The sequence below is a fragment of the Triturus cristatus genome, chromosome 3_1 (genome assembly GCF_964204655.1).
Source record: "Triturus cristatus chromosome 3_1, aTriCri1.1, whole genome shotgun sequence".
In the NCBI taxonomy this organism is placed as follows: domain Eukaryota; kingdom Metazoa; phylum Chordata; class Amphibia; order Caudata; family Salamandridae; genus Triturus; species Triturus cristatus.
This window is the reverse complement of record NC_140583.1, coordinates 977,467,140-977,484,169: the sequence shown is the minus strand read 5'-3', so window position 1 is coordinate 977,484,169 and position 17,030 is coordinate 977,467,140. Positions and strand designations below refer to the sequence as shown.

Here is a 17,030-nt window from a genome sequence, read left to right as displayed (position 1 = left end):
ACTGTAATAGCACCACATGGCTATAATATGGGAAAGTTAGTATATTCCTGCTCCACGTGGGTTGCATTCCTATTCAGACTAGTTTTATCTGCAGGGTGCATTAGGTTTTGGATAAGGATTAAGTGAGAGGGAACAGAATTATGACCGAGGTAGAGGAACGTGGGTGGGACTATTGCCATTTCTGTGATGGCTATGCTTCCAGCTGTGGACCATAGAAGAATAATCAATCTTTCTGTCTTCTGTAGTTCAAAGATAGCTCGAACATAGATGTCTCTCTGGGCCACCTCTGCATCTCACTGAATTTTTATTCCAAAGTAGCACGCTTGTTCTTCCTGAGGGGGAATTTAGTGTTCGATTTAGTGATCCCTTGGGTTAGTGCAAGCTACCCAACTAATATGGAGGCTACAAGTTCTCCAAATTTTTAATATTTTGGAGTTTATAATCCAGACTGGATCTTGATTATAAATAGAGCGTAGTTTTACATTCAGAGACATAAGTACATGACTCTTTATTCTCAAACTCCTTCTGGGGTAGTGTTCTCTGAAAGTGCACACCAGTGATTCCAATGGTAGGGCATATAATAGAGTAAGTGGCCAACACACTCCGGTGCCTATAAATAGTTTGATTGGGCTCACTGTGCAACATTTTCTCCTTGCTCACATGCTAAAGGCTTTATTCAGGAGAGATATGCAGCTAATGAAATGGTCGCCAAGGTCGACCCTCCACTCTGAACACTAAGCTCTACTCAAGACAGTTGAATGCCTGCATGCAGAAACACACCTGCTGGTGGAATGTCTGAGTTAATTTAATGTGTCATGACGAAGGGTGTCTGTAAATTGTGTGTTGTACAAAGCACAGGGATAAACCCAGGTTGATCTGGCATTGCTAAGCATGCGATGTACGGCATAAGTCTCATGGCAACTATCTTTGTCAGAATTTTGACATCTACATTGTTAAAGACAATAGTCTGTATAAAGAGCCCGAAATCTGATGGCTTTGCGGATCTCAAAGAGCGTGATTGGTTCATCTAGCTCTCGCTGCGCAAGGGTAATGGTGGGCAATTGTATTTGGCAGAAAAGTTTTGAGACTCACAGTAGCGAAAACCAGCATTGCAGACCCCTATTGTGCTGTGTGTAATATACCAGCTGTGACTAGCAAGTAGATTTATTTCATGTTGCGCTATCATTCTGTATTTTACTTGTGTGGTGTATCAACTGCTTCATTAGTGTGATAGGGTTCCCATCTGCCGCAGTTCTGAAGTTGTCAATGTACACAATTGCAAGCTATTACATAGGAGCTACAGATCACTAGAAGGTTGTTGGTGCATTGTTTACTATCCACTGTTATGAGTGCATATGTCATCAGCTGTTTGCAGCGTTATAGCCTGTGGAGTTGGCGATTCGGCCAAATGTTCGAGGAGCCATTGTCACTCAAGATTTTGGTGGAACGGACATCTTGATCCAAGCTTAGGGTGTGTTCACGCATAGCAGCTGCTATATGTAAAGGTTGTTGCCACTCTAATATTACTTGTTCCAGGTTCGGTATAGCTCTAGGTGTAAGAGGGTGATTTGTCTGCCTGCCACGACCATCCCGATGGCCTCTTGCATAGTTTTGTGGTACCCCCTCTCGACGGGTGCAAAATCGTGAGGCCAGTTGCTTCCATCCAGTCCCAGGCATCTTCCGGTGGGTCAAAGAAGTGAGCGCTGCCTTTGTCTACTACGAGGAGGCAGGCAGGAAACCTAGAGTAACGTATGTCCAGTTCGCAAAGGTGGTGCTTGACTGCCTGAAACGAGCTCTTTTGTTTTTGTACCTATACAGTATAGTTTGGGAAGAGCATGGCTAAGGCATTGTTCACTTTGATTTCCTGCCATTTGCCTGTCTCATGTAGTATGGTGTCTCGGTCCCTATAGTTTAATAGACGGAACAGAAAGGGCCTGGGATTAGCACCGGCAGTGGCCTACGTTTCGACACCAGTTAAGCATGCTTGATTGTAAAGAAGGGTGATAGCGTGGCATCAGGCAGTAGTGTGCAAATCCAGGTTCCGGCATTGGCCACCGCATCTTGGCCCTTTTCTTGCTGGTTGGAGTTCAACTAGTGGGAGTTCTGTGTTGTGGACTGTCAGCAAGCTTGCGGTGATCTGCACGCAGGAGAGTGAAATCTGCAGTCACTTTGTCAATTTTACTTTAGAGCGGTATGCACATCTGATCAAGGATGGCTCTGATTTTCTCCACCGCCTGTAGACTGTGTCTAGCTTGGTGCTCAGTGACGCATCCGTGTGAGGCAACTCGCCCTTTGGGCACTCTCCAGAGTGTTGCTCTAGGTGCATTGTGGGTCGTGCCGGTGGGGCCATCGAGCGCAAGTGACCCATGCATAATTGCTGGCTTCTTAGCATTGGAGGGCTTAGTGTCAATCTGGGCTGCGACTGGGGATCGTGGCTCTGGCCAGTCAGTCGGTCATCAGCTCTGTAACATAACAGGCCACTTAATCTCGTTGGCAACCAGGAACCGCCCCTATCTCAGCCACTAGTGCAGTGCCGAGTCCACAGTCTAACCATACCACAGAGGGGCAGGGACCGGCATCTCAGCCAGCAACTTGGCCAGTTCGCTGTTCCAACCCCAGGCCGGCGCAGCAAAGCAGGCAGCCTGCAAAATTAGGTTGTCAGTGGAGGCGGTTATGTGCAGGGTTCAAGAGGGTTGTCAAAGCACTTTGTCAAGTCCCTTGATAATGAGAAAGTTACCCCTTCCATAGAGCATGCCTGGTCTTGGTTATGTAACATGCATCAGTACAGTTCGGTTCATGCGGTATGGGTCTTCACACATTGACTTATGACTGGGGAGGAATCGTTCTGCAGGCCAATATCCAGCTTGGGTACGGGCCCTTTTTAAGTTGAGCCTAGAGCCAGCACGCATACACTTCTCTGCGAGACTTGTGGTGGAGTTACGAATAGAAGCCCCAGCCTCTCTCCGCCTATATTTGCCATTTGCTTGTCATAGTCTGTCCTAAATGCTTCGGTTGTTGCACCATACGTCTTCTGTAGTCTTTCAGCACTACTTTCTTTAATGAGGTTCTCCTACTGCAGGCACAACGTAATTTCATACCTTCTTCCAACCCCCCACCCTCCCCCCTGCTGTCCGTGTCTTCTTTTCCCCCACCCCTCCCTCCCGTTGTCCCTGCATTCCCCTCTCCCCCCACGCCCTCCCTTCCTCCCGTTGTCTGTACCTCCCCCCATTCCAGCCCTCCCTCCTGTTGTCTGTGCCTTCCCCCAGCCCATGACACCAACCATTTGCAATGCAATATGTTTAGCGTAAATTGGAGACCTATCGCTTTGCAAATGCTTGTTTCACAAGTCATCAACAGTTGGTGATTGCAGGGGCTGCCCCCGGTCGGCACACGTATAGATCCACTTGTGTGCTGGTGACTAGGAAAATAGACCGCACTGCGAGTACCAGAAACAACATACAGCAGAGAAGCGTCGCAGAACCCTCAGGCCATAGTCCACCCACCCAAGCGCACCAGTCCAGATGCGACTTCACCAAATGTTAGGTGTAGTGCTTATAGTTTGCATGCATAGCATTGCAAACAAACCGGCAGGAGAGACGTTGGGGCGAAGGCAGGTGCTGCACGGTGCCCGTCCAATAGGGCACACCAATCTATGATCAGAGCATCACCCAGTGGGGAGGAATGTGCGGGCACGAAGGCAACAGCACCTCAACCACCTATATTTAATCTGTCTGTGTCAGGCTAAGTAGGTGATGGCCTGCCCTGTCCTGAAGTATATAGGCCCCACTTGGTGTTTTTCTGGGTATGTGTCCCTTATGCGACGCGTGTGCTTGTGCCTCATTTGGGGGCGGGGTACTGGGTCTGATGTCACCCCGTGCCTCTCCTGCTCATTTGTTTATGGCCGCGGCCTTACCGGGAATCTGGCCAGAGAGTAAAGTCCTCCAAGCAGTGCCGGATCAGAGAGGGGCACAGGATCGGTGTCAGTACTGGTGCATGGTGCAGTGTAGCGGTCTTCACCATCTCCCGTCATGGCCAAGCCTTGGCACAACATGACCTCCGGACTCCTGCTGGGACCGCAGGTCAGACAATCTGGAATATAGCATTGTCTCAGTCCCCAGCTCACCTCACTATGCCGTTCTCCACATCTGCCAGTCAGCCTCTGCTAAGGACCCCTCTCACCGTCACAATGTACTTCTTTGGGCTGGACCTCCACTGCACCAGGTCCAATGCAGTGGACGTGTTCGCGCCGCGTTAGTCCAGGCAACAATGTAAGCATTTGTTGGAGACCATCGTGCCCGCAGGTTAGTAGGGGGAGGGGGGGGGGCAACCCAGTGTAGTCGGGGCCACCTGTTGCCTCTGTCTGGCTCCGTAAGTCAGTCAGCAGCGCATCTGCAGCCTCAAGCAGATCGTCACCACGCGGGTGTAGGCCCCGGTCGACTCACACCGCAAGCTCTACGAATGCCTGGGCAGGCGGTTCAGTGAAAAGATGTATCTGCAGGAAGCCGCACCCATAGTTATACTGATTAGATTTTTGCAGTGGCTGGTTTATCTAGTGCAGGATTTGTGACTGATAAGGGGATGAGTTTGCAATGTCTAGTTAGAGTGCACTCCCCAGCCCCCCGTAGAGACTATCAAGCTGCATATTCCACGCTGACTCACCCATTGTCCCCGGTCTGCAAACAAATTTATGGACTACAAGATTTTACACACACCAGTACTCTTCATGGCTCTGCGCTTCGATCTTGGAAAGTCATGAATAGAAGCTAATGTCCTGATGCTGGAGGTGGCCGCTCTATAGGCACCTAGCACGTCCCTTCTGCCGCGGACGATGCCACGTGGAGCCGAAGGACATCACCTACCAGTGCACCAGGGTACCGCTCATGAAGTAGTTTCCAGACCATTTTAATGCTTGCGGATAATTCTAAGGTAAGGAATTTGTGGCTAGATAGTCTCTATCAGACATGGTGTTACCGAAGGTAAGTAACTTGTTCTTTCACTCTACGTTTTTTTTCTGGACACCATCAATAAGCTACAATCCCCTACCCCCCTATTCTAGCCTAGCTCCTCTCCCCCCCCCCCTCCAAAAACCTCAGCACCTGTTTCCTATTACCCACCTTCCTTCAGCCCATCTTGGTAAGATCGTAAAAAAAAAAGCAGACAACTAATTTTTAAGAACACCAACTGCCCCCTGCTCAACTGTCAAGTTGGTTTCAGGCAGCCTTGCGGCACCGTACAGCCACCTTCCAAGATTTCAGCGGTGTGGTGTTCATGGTAGACTGGTTAGAATTATGTAATACTTATGCATCCTTGCGAGTGCAATTTGTTAGTTTGTCAGCGTGCTTCTGCATCATTTGTTTGTGAAGTCAGGTCTTTACTTCCTGTCTGAATTTCAAAGTGGTCCTGTATGTTTGTCTTTGCCAGAATGAGATGTCAGTTGTTCTGCACCTTGTATGAAAAATTTAGTTCCACAGTTTTTTTTTTTTTAAATTGTATTTGTGTTGTATGTGTGGATGATCAGTCGAGGTTTTAGTCTGGAACAAAGTATTGTGCTCAGTGGATGTCTGGAATAGAGCTTGGATGAACAGTGGGCTCTTACTTTGAATGGCTCTGTGGCTAGGTTAAAGTGCCTTGAAGGTGTAGAGTGTGGTTATAGGGAGCTAGTGATTAGCTTAGAGGGTTGTTAGCTGTTCCCCTGGAGGAAGATGTAGGAGTTGACTTAATTCAGATTTTTGATTCTCTGGAGTCCGAAACAGTGGTGGCCCTAAGTAAAGACTATATACGCAGTTTTGTCAAGACACGACAATAATGGTGACCACCTCGGTTTTTAAGGCTTGCCTAGATAAGGGAAAATGTGATCAAGAGACATTCACTTGTGGTATCAGTTGTCCATGATCACTTCTGAGATTCTTTATTTTATGTGAATGATGGGATGGCCGGTTCCTGGGGCCTGATTGTTATAGGCAGTTATTCAGTTGTTCACTGGTTTTAGTCTCATTTTTGGACAAGTTGAGTGTAAGAGGTTACTCGCTAACCATGCATTAATTACTCTGAGGCAGAGCTAAGTATGCTAGTTCCTCTGGATTTTCTAAATTTAACTTTACCTGTGTCAGTTTTGTAGCAGATTAAATTAAATACTAGAGTTCGATCTGTTTGAAGTGAGAGATGTATGTTGAAAAGGAGTGGAGAGAGTTGATTAATTTAGGTATCTCACTTTTGGTGGAGAATTAGGGGTTATGAATGAGAGCAATAATCCATGTTGGACCTACTATAAAGTCAGCCAAAAATCCACTCCTGGATTCTTTTTTATATTGCAAGTTCCTCAAGACTCTGGTGGTCTGGTGGTAGCATAGGCTGTAGAGAACTTCAGTTTGTGTAAGCCCTTGTGTAAGCCCTCCATTTATATTTTATTGCCATCCCCTTGAAAAGTAAGACAAAGGACATCCTTTGGAGACCGGCTGTAGGGGGTTGTAATTGAAGTGGTTGAGGAAGCAAATTCAAAGGTTCATGGATGATGAGGGAAGGACCAGGCATATGCCGGATACCAAAGATTTGTTTGGCCTATGGCACATCATTCAGAAATCTCAGATTTGATTTCTTCTCTTAAATGTCTTATCTGGTCAATTTACGTCATTAAAATGTCTTAGCCGCTTTCATGCGTTGAATAAGCATTGTCTCCCTTTCTGCTGGTACCCCTAAACCCACTCCGCAAGTTGGCATGAGCAAGACTTACCTCTTTTTTACCTTACTCATCTTTGCCTGAAAGCTGCACAAGACTGCCTCTGTAGGCAGCCTCTGGCTCTATAGTGGCAGAAATGATGGCGGTGGTCTCACCACACAGATAATAATCAGGCGGTCGGACCGCTGAAAACACGACTGTGTCCCCAGATCGGCGCTATTTGTAATCTGGCCCTTAATCATGTGTTACTTAGTTAAAAGAAAAAGGAAAAAAAAAAGAAATCATTGAAAAACCTACAGTTTTTTCAATTAAAAAAACTGAAATTCACCAGTTATATGTAACTCACATCCGTATAACTTACAGCACTATAATGCACTGCTTAATACTTCACATTACGTCACTGATGTCTGAAATCTATGGCACTGCAAGTTCTGATGTCTATTACGTAGAACTGGTGAATTTCAGCCGTATTCTTGTTTTAAAATGGCAGTTTTTATTTTATTATTATGAGACGTATGTAGAACTGCAATTTATCCTTTGTTTCATTTTAGTGAATTTATATTCTTATTTAAGAAGAAAAAAAATAGGGTGAAGACTTACCTAGGCTTCAGAGCCAAACCTAAAGTTCCATGTGATTTTTGAACTTTCCCCTCACAGAAAGGTGAAAAAACCTGCGATTTTAGCCAAAGTTTGAGGATTGCAGACATTCTAATTAAGAAAACATACTGGGTGGGATTCATGAAAGTCATACTACCCTGAAGGCTCCCGGGTGCCTGGTTTTTAGAAATGTCTTAGTTTTGTAGGTTTCTGTTGGTGGCGGCCGAGACTGATCCCAAATACCATTGCTACCCACATTGCTAAAACCAGTCAAATTCTCACCTGCAAGTAGATAGAAACCACAACGAATTGAAAAACTCCACTCTTGCACAGTACTTTTTTCGTCCAATTTGTCAAAAATAGGAAACAAAAATAAATGTTGCTTTATAGTGGCTATTTTCTCAGTTCCCTCCTCTGGATCCACTAATCCTGGGTAACTTTTAGTTATGAAGGCGTAGGCGAAGTGCCCCAAACATCTGAAAACAGACTTTGGACTGGGTGGTAGGTAGACCTCAGCTGCTTACGGCTTACTGAGATGACCCTTACAAATAAAACCTAGGCCAATTATTCCTCGCTTTTAGATAATCTGTTTGAAAGCATTAGCTGGTTGTTGGTGACCGGTAAACCGGTTACATTCCTTTGGCTCTGCCTGAAGAACTAATCACTGTTGCGATTTAAAATTTATTAAACAGTCGAAGTGATGAGCTGGTGTGTCCGGTTACAAATTATTCACTCTAATATCTTAATTTTAATTGGCATTTTTAAAGAACTTGTCCTGAGTTGATGACGCAATGTTTCACACTTTACCTGAATTTGAAACTAAAAATATCTCCAGCCACTGGTCATGTAATACTTCCTACTGGCCAATTTCAGCCCAATGCTCAATGTCTGGAAGTCTGTATGCTTACTGAGAGTAGAGCCTTTGCAATTTGTACCCAAAACCGAAGAACCTTCCTAAACTAACAACTTACAAAATCACTTGAAAACAAGCCTATTTTAATATCATTCACAATCATCAAAGATTATTCTGGGATTACCTTAAGGCCTTTTTATTCCACCGTCCATACCCCTTCCATACCCCTTATGTCTCCCACGTCTATAAGATTTGAGGGGGCCTGTTGATTTGCAGGTCGAGCTAAAGAAGGGATCAGAAACTTCTTACTGCTTAACAATACAATTTTTATCTTTGGGCGCTGTTTCTTAGAAATAAATAGTTAGCAAACTCCTGCCGTTTCAACATAACCAATGGTACCAAGTGGCACAAAGCCAAAAGCACCTGTGCTTTTACTACAAAAAAATAATCTTAAGTATCGTTTTGAGCTATTTTGTATGTTGCAAAGCTACCCAGGTTTTGAAAGGTAGCAGACTTGACTCTGCTTATTCAGTCTGTCCGTCACAGCTCTCACCCTGCCAGTGAACATTGTTTAGTCACTTTTCCAGTGCAGGAGTTGGGCAGGGTCTTTGAGGTCACAATGCGGTTTGCCATGGGCAAAGATGGGGAGATAGCTGGCCGGTGAGCTAGAAGTTAACCTGGCTTACAGGTGTGGTTGAGCAGGGTGCTGACTGAGGTCAGAATAGGGTAGCAAGAGGATTGTGAGTGAGGCATGGTATGCCTTTAGGCAAAGACCAAAAGGATACGGCATTACCATGGCGGTAGTGCACTTTGTGCAAATAAGTAACATGTACTGTACTGCCAGTGCATCATGGTGGATTGTCAGTGAGGAAGATGATAGAGATATTCCCATTATTTAACCTTAATTCTGTACTACTTATTTCTATTTTATTTTGTTATTTAAGATGGAATTTGTAGATTACCTGCTTGATTAACATACCCATTCTGTTTTCATTTCATTAAATTAGGAGACCCTAACTTCATTTTGTTTTTCGAACAGGTTCGTTCAATGGATGAGCTGAATCATGACTTTCAAGCACTTGCCCTGGAAGGGAGAGCCATGGGAGAAGTAAGTATAAACCTCTTAAAATTGTAATTTAAAAACAAACAAAAAACTCCTCGAACTACTGGTTTTTTTTACATGTTGATAGCTTTTTCATGAAACATTAACATGACATCAAGCTGCCAAGTAACAGAACACATTCCAAGCTGTCCAGTATTAGGTCTCTGTAAGGTGGATCCTTCTACCTGCTAGAGAGTCACTCAATAATTTATGTATGTGTTGACCGTGATCCATTGCCCAAAGGTTTCCTTAGAATACTGATTCACACCATGGAATGGATTTGTTTAATTTTTCCAGCCAAGGTCAACTGTTGTCTTTTCATAGTAACAAAGTTACATGAATAAGTCACCTACTTTCTTGTGTGTTCTGATGCACTGTTTGGTTTAAGATTGAAGGGTCACTTTGCAGTCCTTTGGATTGGAATCCTAGTACAACTAACTCGGTCAATTATTAAGTTGTGATTGGCTTCTGCTTTGAAATGGATATCTGCTATTTAATTTAGCTTGGATAGTGAAAGGGAGTTATGTAAACCTTGCCTTCAATGAACTGCTTGCTGTCCAAGTTATGGACTATTTTGTGTTCCATTTGTAGGATTTTGAATCTGCAGAATCTCAACATATAATTGTTGTGCGGCATATATCACCTGTTAATCAACATAATGAAAACATTTGTATTAAAATCCATAGTTCATGGTTAGAAGCAGATTGTCAATTTTGGTACCGGTCAACAATATTTGTATTGTGCCTCATGAAGAGAGCTAATCACCTTACCACTAGCTTTCTGAGAGGAGTAGACCTCCTTTTCTTCTGGTGAAACAGACCTATTTTAATGGAGATTGCAATGGTGTTACTGTGTGCTGTAGGAGCGGACTGTAAACTTAAACCACGCTTACAAATTTGGTTGGGCATTATGTCATGAAACTTCAAGATCATCCTCTTCCACCAACACTGTCTCATCAGTACTTCTCGCCCGCTTGTGAAATTGGGCATGTTTTGTGAAGGATATTGTAGAAACAATACAAATGTGTATCTGTTGAAACAGGATTCATGCTATAGTGTGACAGTTACTTTCTTAATCTGTTTTTCAACATGAACATGTGTCCTCCCTTGTGCCAGGCTGTTTTAAGTTATTTCTGAAATACAATTCTATTATAGATTTATGTAGTGTAAGTTATCCTGCCATCAAGTGGTTTAGTTTTGAAGCAAATATAACATTTCCTAGATATCTTGAAGGAAAGTTTCAATTATTAAGGATGAGGCGAGGATTTCGCTTTACCTTTTAATTTTATTCACTCAGCAGCCTTAACAAACCATACTTTATTCGTAGACTACAAATCCCATGAGTCTTTCAATAGCTCAGCATGACAGCCATAGAGTGCGTCCCTTATATCCAACAACAAGGAAAGGCAATTCCTCTTTCTTTGAGCGAAACATCCTGAACTCAGCTTTTCTTTTCGAATTCTTGTTTCTGGTCTGATCCTAGGAAAAACAAAATACAGCAGGTAAATTCCCCAACCATCAAACATGTCTAAAACCAGTCATCAATATCAACAAATATTGGCAGAAATTAAGATATCCATAAAGTCGACTAGCTTCCAGAGAAACATGGCAATAGGCATACTTCAGGACAATACATTGTATAAGAACCTTTGTTAAACTCTTGAGGAGACAACAACACACGTTTGTGTATGTATAGATATAGATATAGATATATATCTATATATATATATATATATATCTATATCCAACACCGCAGATGTCTTGGATACAGGTAGGGTAATAGAGTGTACCCACTTGGGAGGGATAATCCTCACCTCCAGGTCCTTAATAGAATTGAAACGTTCCTTCCCAATAGCTAGAAAATTGTATATTTTGTGTTGGGACTGAAAGCTCCGATCATGCTAGTTTAAAACTGGTTGACAACAAGTGAAGCCATGCCAGTGATCAGTTTAAAATAAAAGGTCTTAAAAACAGAATCGGAAGACCAATCAGCAGCTCTGAGAGTGTCCTTCAAGTGGCTCCCCAGAGAGAAGGCTGTCAAAGCCATAGCTCCCCCAGGGTAGTGGGCCCCAAATGAGGATGTATCAATACCTGCCTCTTGTAGGACCCATCTCTTCCAAAGGGCGATAGTCGCGGCAGAGACCGGCTTAAAAAGTTTCCTGAGGAAAATAAATAGTTGAGCCGTCCCAGGCGGCTTGCAATCCTTGGTAATAGTTTCATATCCTCTCTGGCAAAAGACCAAGCAGAATTTTGGATGACCAGGGAAAGCAGGGTAATGAACCACCCTGGTATTGTTTAGTATGTCTTGAAACGGTGAATGACACCCCTTCCAGGGTAAACATACATGCCATAATATCTAGGGCACAAACATCAAACTTTTACAAGAAATGAGGCATAATTGAATTGCTAACTTACCTGTTAGTTCCTTACGAGACAAATATTGATTATCTTGCCATGAGCGCAGCATTCTGAGTACTACATTAACATCCCAAAAGGAGGAATTTGGTTCTGGTGAAAAAGACAACCGAATACCCCTCAAAAGACAGATTAATGGATGTTCACCTACCAAGATGTCATGAAGAGACCTATGATCTGCAGAAATTGCAGATCTGCATGCGTTTATAGTGCAATATGTCAACCCATTGTCCATCAACTCTGACAAGAAATTGACGATATGTAATAAATCTGCCCCCACAGGATCAAGATCCCTTCGCATACACCAGCGTGACCATCTCCTCCTTGCCAAACCCTATCGCTTGACAGTATAATAAGCCCATGCTCTTCTGATGAGGGAGGCAGTCTGTGTCGAAAGTCCAGGGACGTCTCAACTTCTCCTGTAATCATCCAGCCCATCAGTAAGAGAGTTCTGCCCTGAACCAGTGGGTGCAAGCTAGCCATGAGAATCCATCAGTAGATGAGGGGTCATGGGAAGTGGGTTTGGAAAATCCATGGAAAGTTCCAGAAGAACTGGATACCATTCTTTAAATTTCCAAAGCGGTTTCATCAGGATCAATTGTCTTCTGTCACCAGCAAAACCATGAGTCCTGACTAGGAGGAAGGCGTCTGTCGCCTCTGCTAGAGGATTCAGATGCCAACTGAAAAAGTTTGGGAGTTGAGGGTGGATTCTTGATGCAAAAAGATCCACCTGGCATGGACCCCACCAATTCCATAATCCACTGAAACAAAGAGGGATCCAGTTTCCATGCACTGTATTCCTTTCGGTGTCTGGATTGCTAGTCCGCTAACTGAGTCTCCCCAGCAGGTATTCTGCAGTCATCGACAACTTGTGCTCCAGACAATGGATCCAGAAATCCCTGACCAGTTCCGACAGTACCTTGGACCAGGTACCCCCAAGCGGTATATACATCTCGATGCCGAGATGTTGTCCAAAATGAAACAAGGCACATAGTTTGCCGCTAAACGCCGCACCACGAAGGATCCTGCAAGGAGTTCTAGACAACTGATGTGGAGAGGTGGAGAGCCTCCTCATTCTCTGTCCACTGTCTTCCTTTGGTAGTATCCTCTAAACATGCGCCCTATCCCTGACAACTGGTGTCTGAATCAATAACCAGATCCGGGGCTGACCCAAAGATGGCTCTGCCGTTCCAGACATGCATGTGATCGAACCACCAATTAAGTTTTGTTTGGGCCTCTGGAGAAAGAGAAATTCCTTGTGCATACGTCCGAACCCTCCTTAGGTGTTGTGACTTCAGGGTGTTGCAGGGCCTGGTAATGCCATAGATCCGGAAAGATCACCTGGATAGAAGACAATAGGCCTACAATTCTGGCCAGATGAGGGAGGAAAATTGTCTCCCTCCAACGTTTTGTGCAACTCCCGGTGGATCAGAAGCGTCTTTCTGGGCAACCAGAGAAACTGTTGAACTGTGTCAACCATGAATCCAAAACAGGTCATTTGTTGAGCTGGAATAAATTCAGATTTCCTAACGTTTACTATAAACCCCAGGTCTTGAAGAAGGGTCTTGGTCATTTTAGGTTGGGAGGCTAAATTGGATTTTTCCTGGTGCGTTAGGAGAATGTTGTCCATGTACATTATTAGCTGAACTCCCCGTGCGTGAAGCCATTCAATGACCGGCCGCAATACTTTGCTGCAACACCAAAGTGCTGAGGACAGGCCGAACAACAGACGTGAACTCGAAAATTTGTCCGCCCCACTCGAACTGTAGAAATAGTCTGTTGGCAAGAAAAATCTGAATGGTGAGGTAGACTTTATTTGGATCGAGTCTTACCAACCAGTCATTGGCAACACAATATCTTGTAGGAGGTGGATTCCCTCCATTTGAAAATGGTGATACACCACTCATCGATTTAAAGTCTTTCAAATTTGACTGGTCTGAAACCTTTGTCCTCTTCCCCACCAGGAAAATATTGCTCAAACCCCCTGGGATGAAGGTCAGAATGGGTAATTGTCCCTTTTCCTAGGAGCTCTTACCTCTCACCTCTTGGTTTACCACCTGCTGTAAATAAAAAAAAAAAACATGGGACGGGCTGGGAGTTTTGATGGGGCGTACCGTAGAACTCTATGTGAAAGCCCTTCACGGCTTGAAGCATCCATGCGGAAAGAAGGAATATCTCTTAACACCTGGTGTGTTGCTGGCTGTTCGGAAGGCTTTTTTGCCGCCATGTCCTCTGCCACGACCTCTTGAGGGATAGAACCCTCTAAATTTCTTGTAGTCTTTCCAATTGATAGAGCGGGGTCCAGAGGACCGCCCCCTACCTCTTCTGGCCCCTCCAAATATCTGTTGGTTGAAGACCACCTTGATGGACTGCTGAGCCTTGTACAGGAACTAGAAGGTAGAGACGAAGCTTGATAGCTCCTTAATGAATGGTTCTCCAAAGAGACCTCGATTCACCACTGGGCCGGCATCTGAGGTGGCCAACTTGGCCGCCGTGGGTTCTCTCTTGATCAGTAAGAGCGTCTGCGCTCTATCAATAAGGCACAGTAGACGGTGCCTAAAAAGCATAGGGCCCGTTGAGCCCAAAATAGTGGGGTCAATCAGATAACCGTATTCCTTGTTCTTCAGGGATATCCAAAATGTTGGTAAGTTACCCCAAAACAACTAACACCTTATCCTGTAGGGATCACCAGGACCGGTCCAGGCCCCTCTGAGGGTCTTTGACAAATTTTGTAATGAACATCACCATTCCTTTGTCAATTTCCTGGGTATTAGCCACCCAATTAGCCAAGGAAGGTTTAGGGCACTCGCCCACAGACACCCTTGACCTCCTGGTCCATGTGCTTCCTAATGCGGCTGGCCACATAGCATGCCATTAGAACCCAGTCTGTAGAGTGGGGATGATAAATATTTTCCTGGTTCAACATACTCTGCACCCTCGCTGAGTCCTGTTCGCCTTTTTCCTCCAGCCTGGCTCTCTTGGCGCCACCTTCCGGTTGCCAGGGTCTGCTCAGCCCTGATTTGTCGCCCGAGGCCCCCCATCATGGGTATCTGAACCTTCCCGGCATTATCTGTTCCCTGTTGGGAGCATGAATCGTCCTTGTGGGTATATAGAGGCTGGGAATCATCCTGTGCTTCCATGCGCTTTTTAAGGAAGGCCTAGGGATGCCTTTCAAAGGTGTCTGAGGTAGGGGTCGCCAGAACAATGGCGTTCAGTCTGGCCTTAGGGGCCCCCTGATTGTCAGTAGGAGGCTCAAGCCTCATGCCTTCCCCAGCTGGGGGTAATAAACTGAGTCCCACCATCAGTTCAATAATTCTTTGACTCAGGGGTTCCAGAGCCAAAGAGACTGCCCTCTCCAGGGAGGTTTATGGCATCCAGTAGAGCCTCATGAATAGGGAGACGCATCTGCTCCTCCTCCACGGACTCCCAGTATTCATCAAAAGCATGTACCATCGCTGATCAGGTTAAGTTAGAGGTAAATAGGCATGAAAAACAGCATAAAACACTCCCTAGCCGGCCCAGGCAGATTTGCATTAGTCCATGCTTATTGGGCCTACTCTATACCGCCCCTCTAAATACAACAGGCCGTAAGGGGGAAAAAAAGCTCTGAGGGCAAAAAAGCTTATCCGGAGCAGAAAAACTATGCAGCTGAAGCAAAATATGAGTAACTGGTGTCTCGTGCTCTTGATAAGCTGCTTGCCCTTCAATGGTAGTTTAAGGGGAACAAGCCACAGGACATTCACCAAGGAATGTGCAGAGTACCATGTGGAGGGACGCGCCTTCCGTTCAAGAACAGACTCCTGCCTTCCATGCCCCTTACCGGAGTCGTCGGGGTGCCGCATGCCTTGTTGCGACGAGCCGTGCTGAAGGAATGGCAGGAATGCTTTGGGGGGGCTGTGCATGCCGTGCGACTCCCCCAACACTGCTATCACTTGTGAGTAGCCATAATAAGGTCACAGATGTTATGGAATGTTTTTTTCCACAGGCCTGTGACTTATGTGCAGTGCGTTTGACCATTTCCTTCCAAGGCTTTGGAAACGCTGGTGGAAAAGTACTGGGTATCCCATAGGAACACATTGGTACCGAAGCTTGATTGTGGTCAGTTTTCTGAAACTATTTGACAGAAAATGGCCATTAAGGAGGACACCGATTGAGCTTCGGATGCCTTCTTTTCAGACAGTAAAAGGGAACGAGCTCTGTTTTGACAAATATAAAACGCTTCAAAAGGTTATCCTCCTAATGTCCGTATCATTGAAACCTGTGAGCAAAAACACTTAAGAACCTTAGAAATACAGAAGTACTTAAAGTGCAAATCACCCTGTTGCCATGTTGATGCTATTGGATTTTAAACAAAAACATTACTTGTGGACAAAAGGCGAGCAGACATCAGCCAAAGCTCCTTACAACATGTAGCTGAAGAGGACTTCCTAGCTGAAAACAAACTAAACTTAAACTGAAATGATGTTTCTCCTCGAGCAAAACAATAATTAGTTTTGGATGCCAAAGGTGCCAACAAAATTCAAGGTACAAAAAAACCCCTAATGCTCTCAAAAGCTGTATGCTACTGTGCCTTTCGCAGAAATGTAGTCAAAATTAGCCACAGAAATAGTTTTTATCCACATAGGCACAGAAGATCTCACTACTCCAGAAATATGTCCAGCAGTGGAACATTAGCATAATTCCATTGCCAGAGAATGTAGCCATGTCTTAAAACCAGGATAATACTAACGATCCCTCCTGTGATCCAAGCGAAGACCTACACATCTGGAATTATAAACAAGCAGATTTCTCTTGTTTGGATAATCCTATTTAATATGCCCATACCATTCGATGCAGCAAGTTGTCACAGGACTGTATTGCAGATTGGTCCAAAATTTGTATTCAGTTAGATGATGACTCCTGTGCTTTGATGGAGATGCTTTAATTCAGAGGAAAAACCAGCAACTTTAAGTACCCCCATATATCCTGCAGGTGGGATCGATCTTTTCAAGACTGCTGCATAGGATAGTTGGTGACTTATTGGATTAAAAAACTGTTCCATCCTGCTCCTTGGCATCCTCCAGGTGCGTCCTAAATCAGTTCCTAGCCTTTCCACGCATTCATTGTGCCAGCAGCCTGGAGCAGATTGGTCTACCTCAGTGTTGCGAAAGAGCTCCCTCTAAATATGTAGTGCAAGAAACTTTTTAAACTATAGAAGAAACTGCAACAGTTGCACAGTGGTGTGTTGAAATTTCAAAGCACTGTATAGCCATTTTGCTCCCTAACAGTGAAAGATCCCTTGGGTTGTTGAACAACGTGCCTTCATCACATGTTCCTTTTGATAGATGTTTAATGATGGGACTTTGTCATCCAATACCTGGATCAAAGCCACACATGATCCATTTAGTC

The 17,030-nt window shown here is 44.7% G+C and overlaps 1 protein-coding gene across 24 annotated transcripts in view; it reads left to right on the top strand.

Annotated features, from left to right (window-relative positions):
* The window catches only part of PUM1 (pumilio RNA binding family member 1), an 897,051-nt gene that overhangs the window by 131,484 nt on the left and 748,537 nt on the right, over positions 1-17,030 (top strand). For all 24 annotated transcript variants that reach the window (XM_085645644.1, XM_085645641.1, XM_085645638.1 and 21 more), the window contains exon 3: positions 9,166-9,234. In XM_085645644.1, coding sequence (XP_085501770.1) covers positions 9,166-9,234 — 69 coding nt within the window. The remainder of the gene's footprint in view (positions 1-9,165; positions 9,235-17,030) is intronic.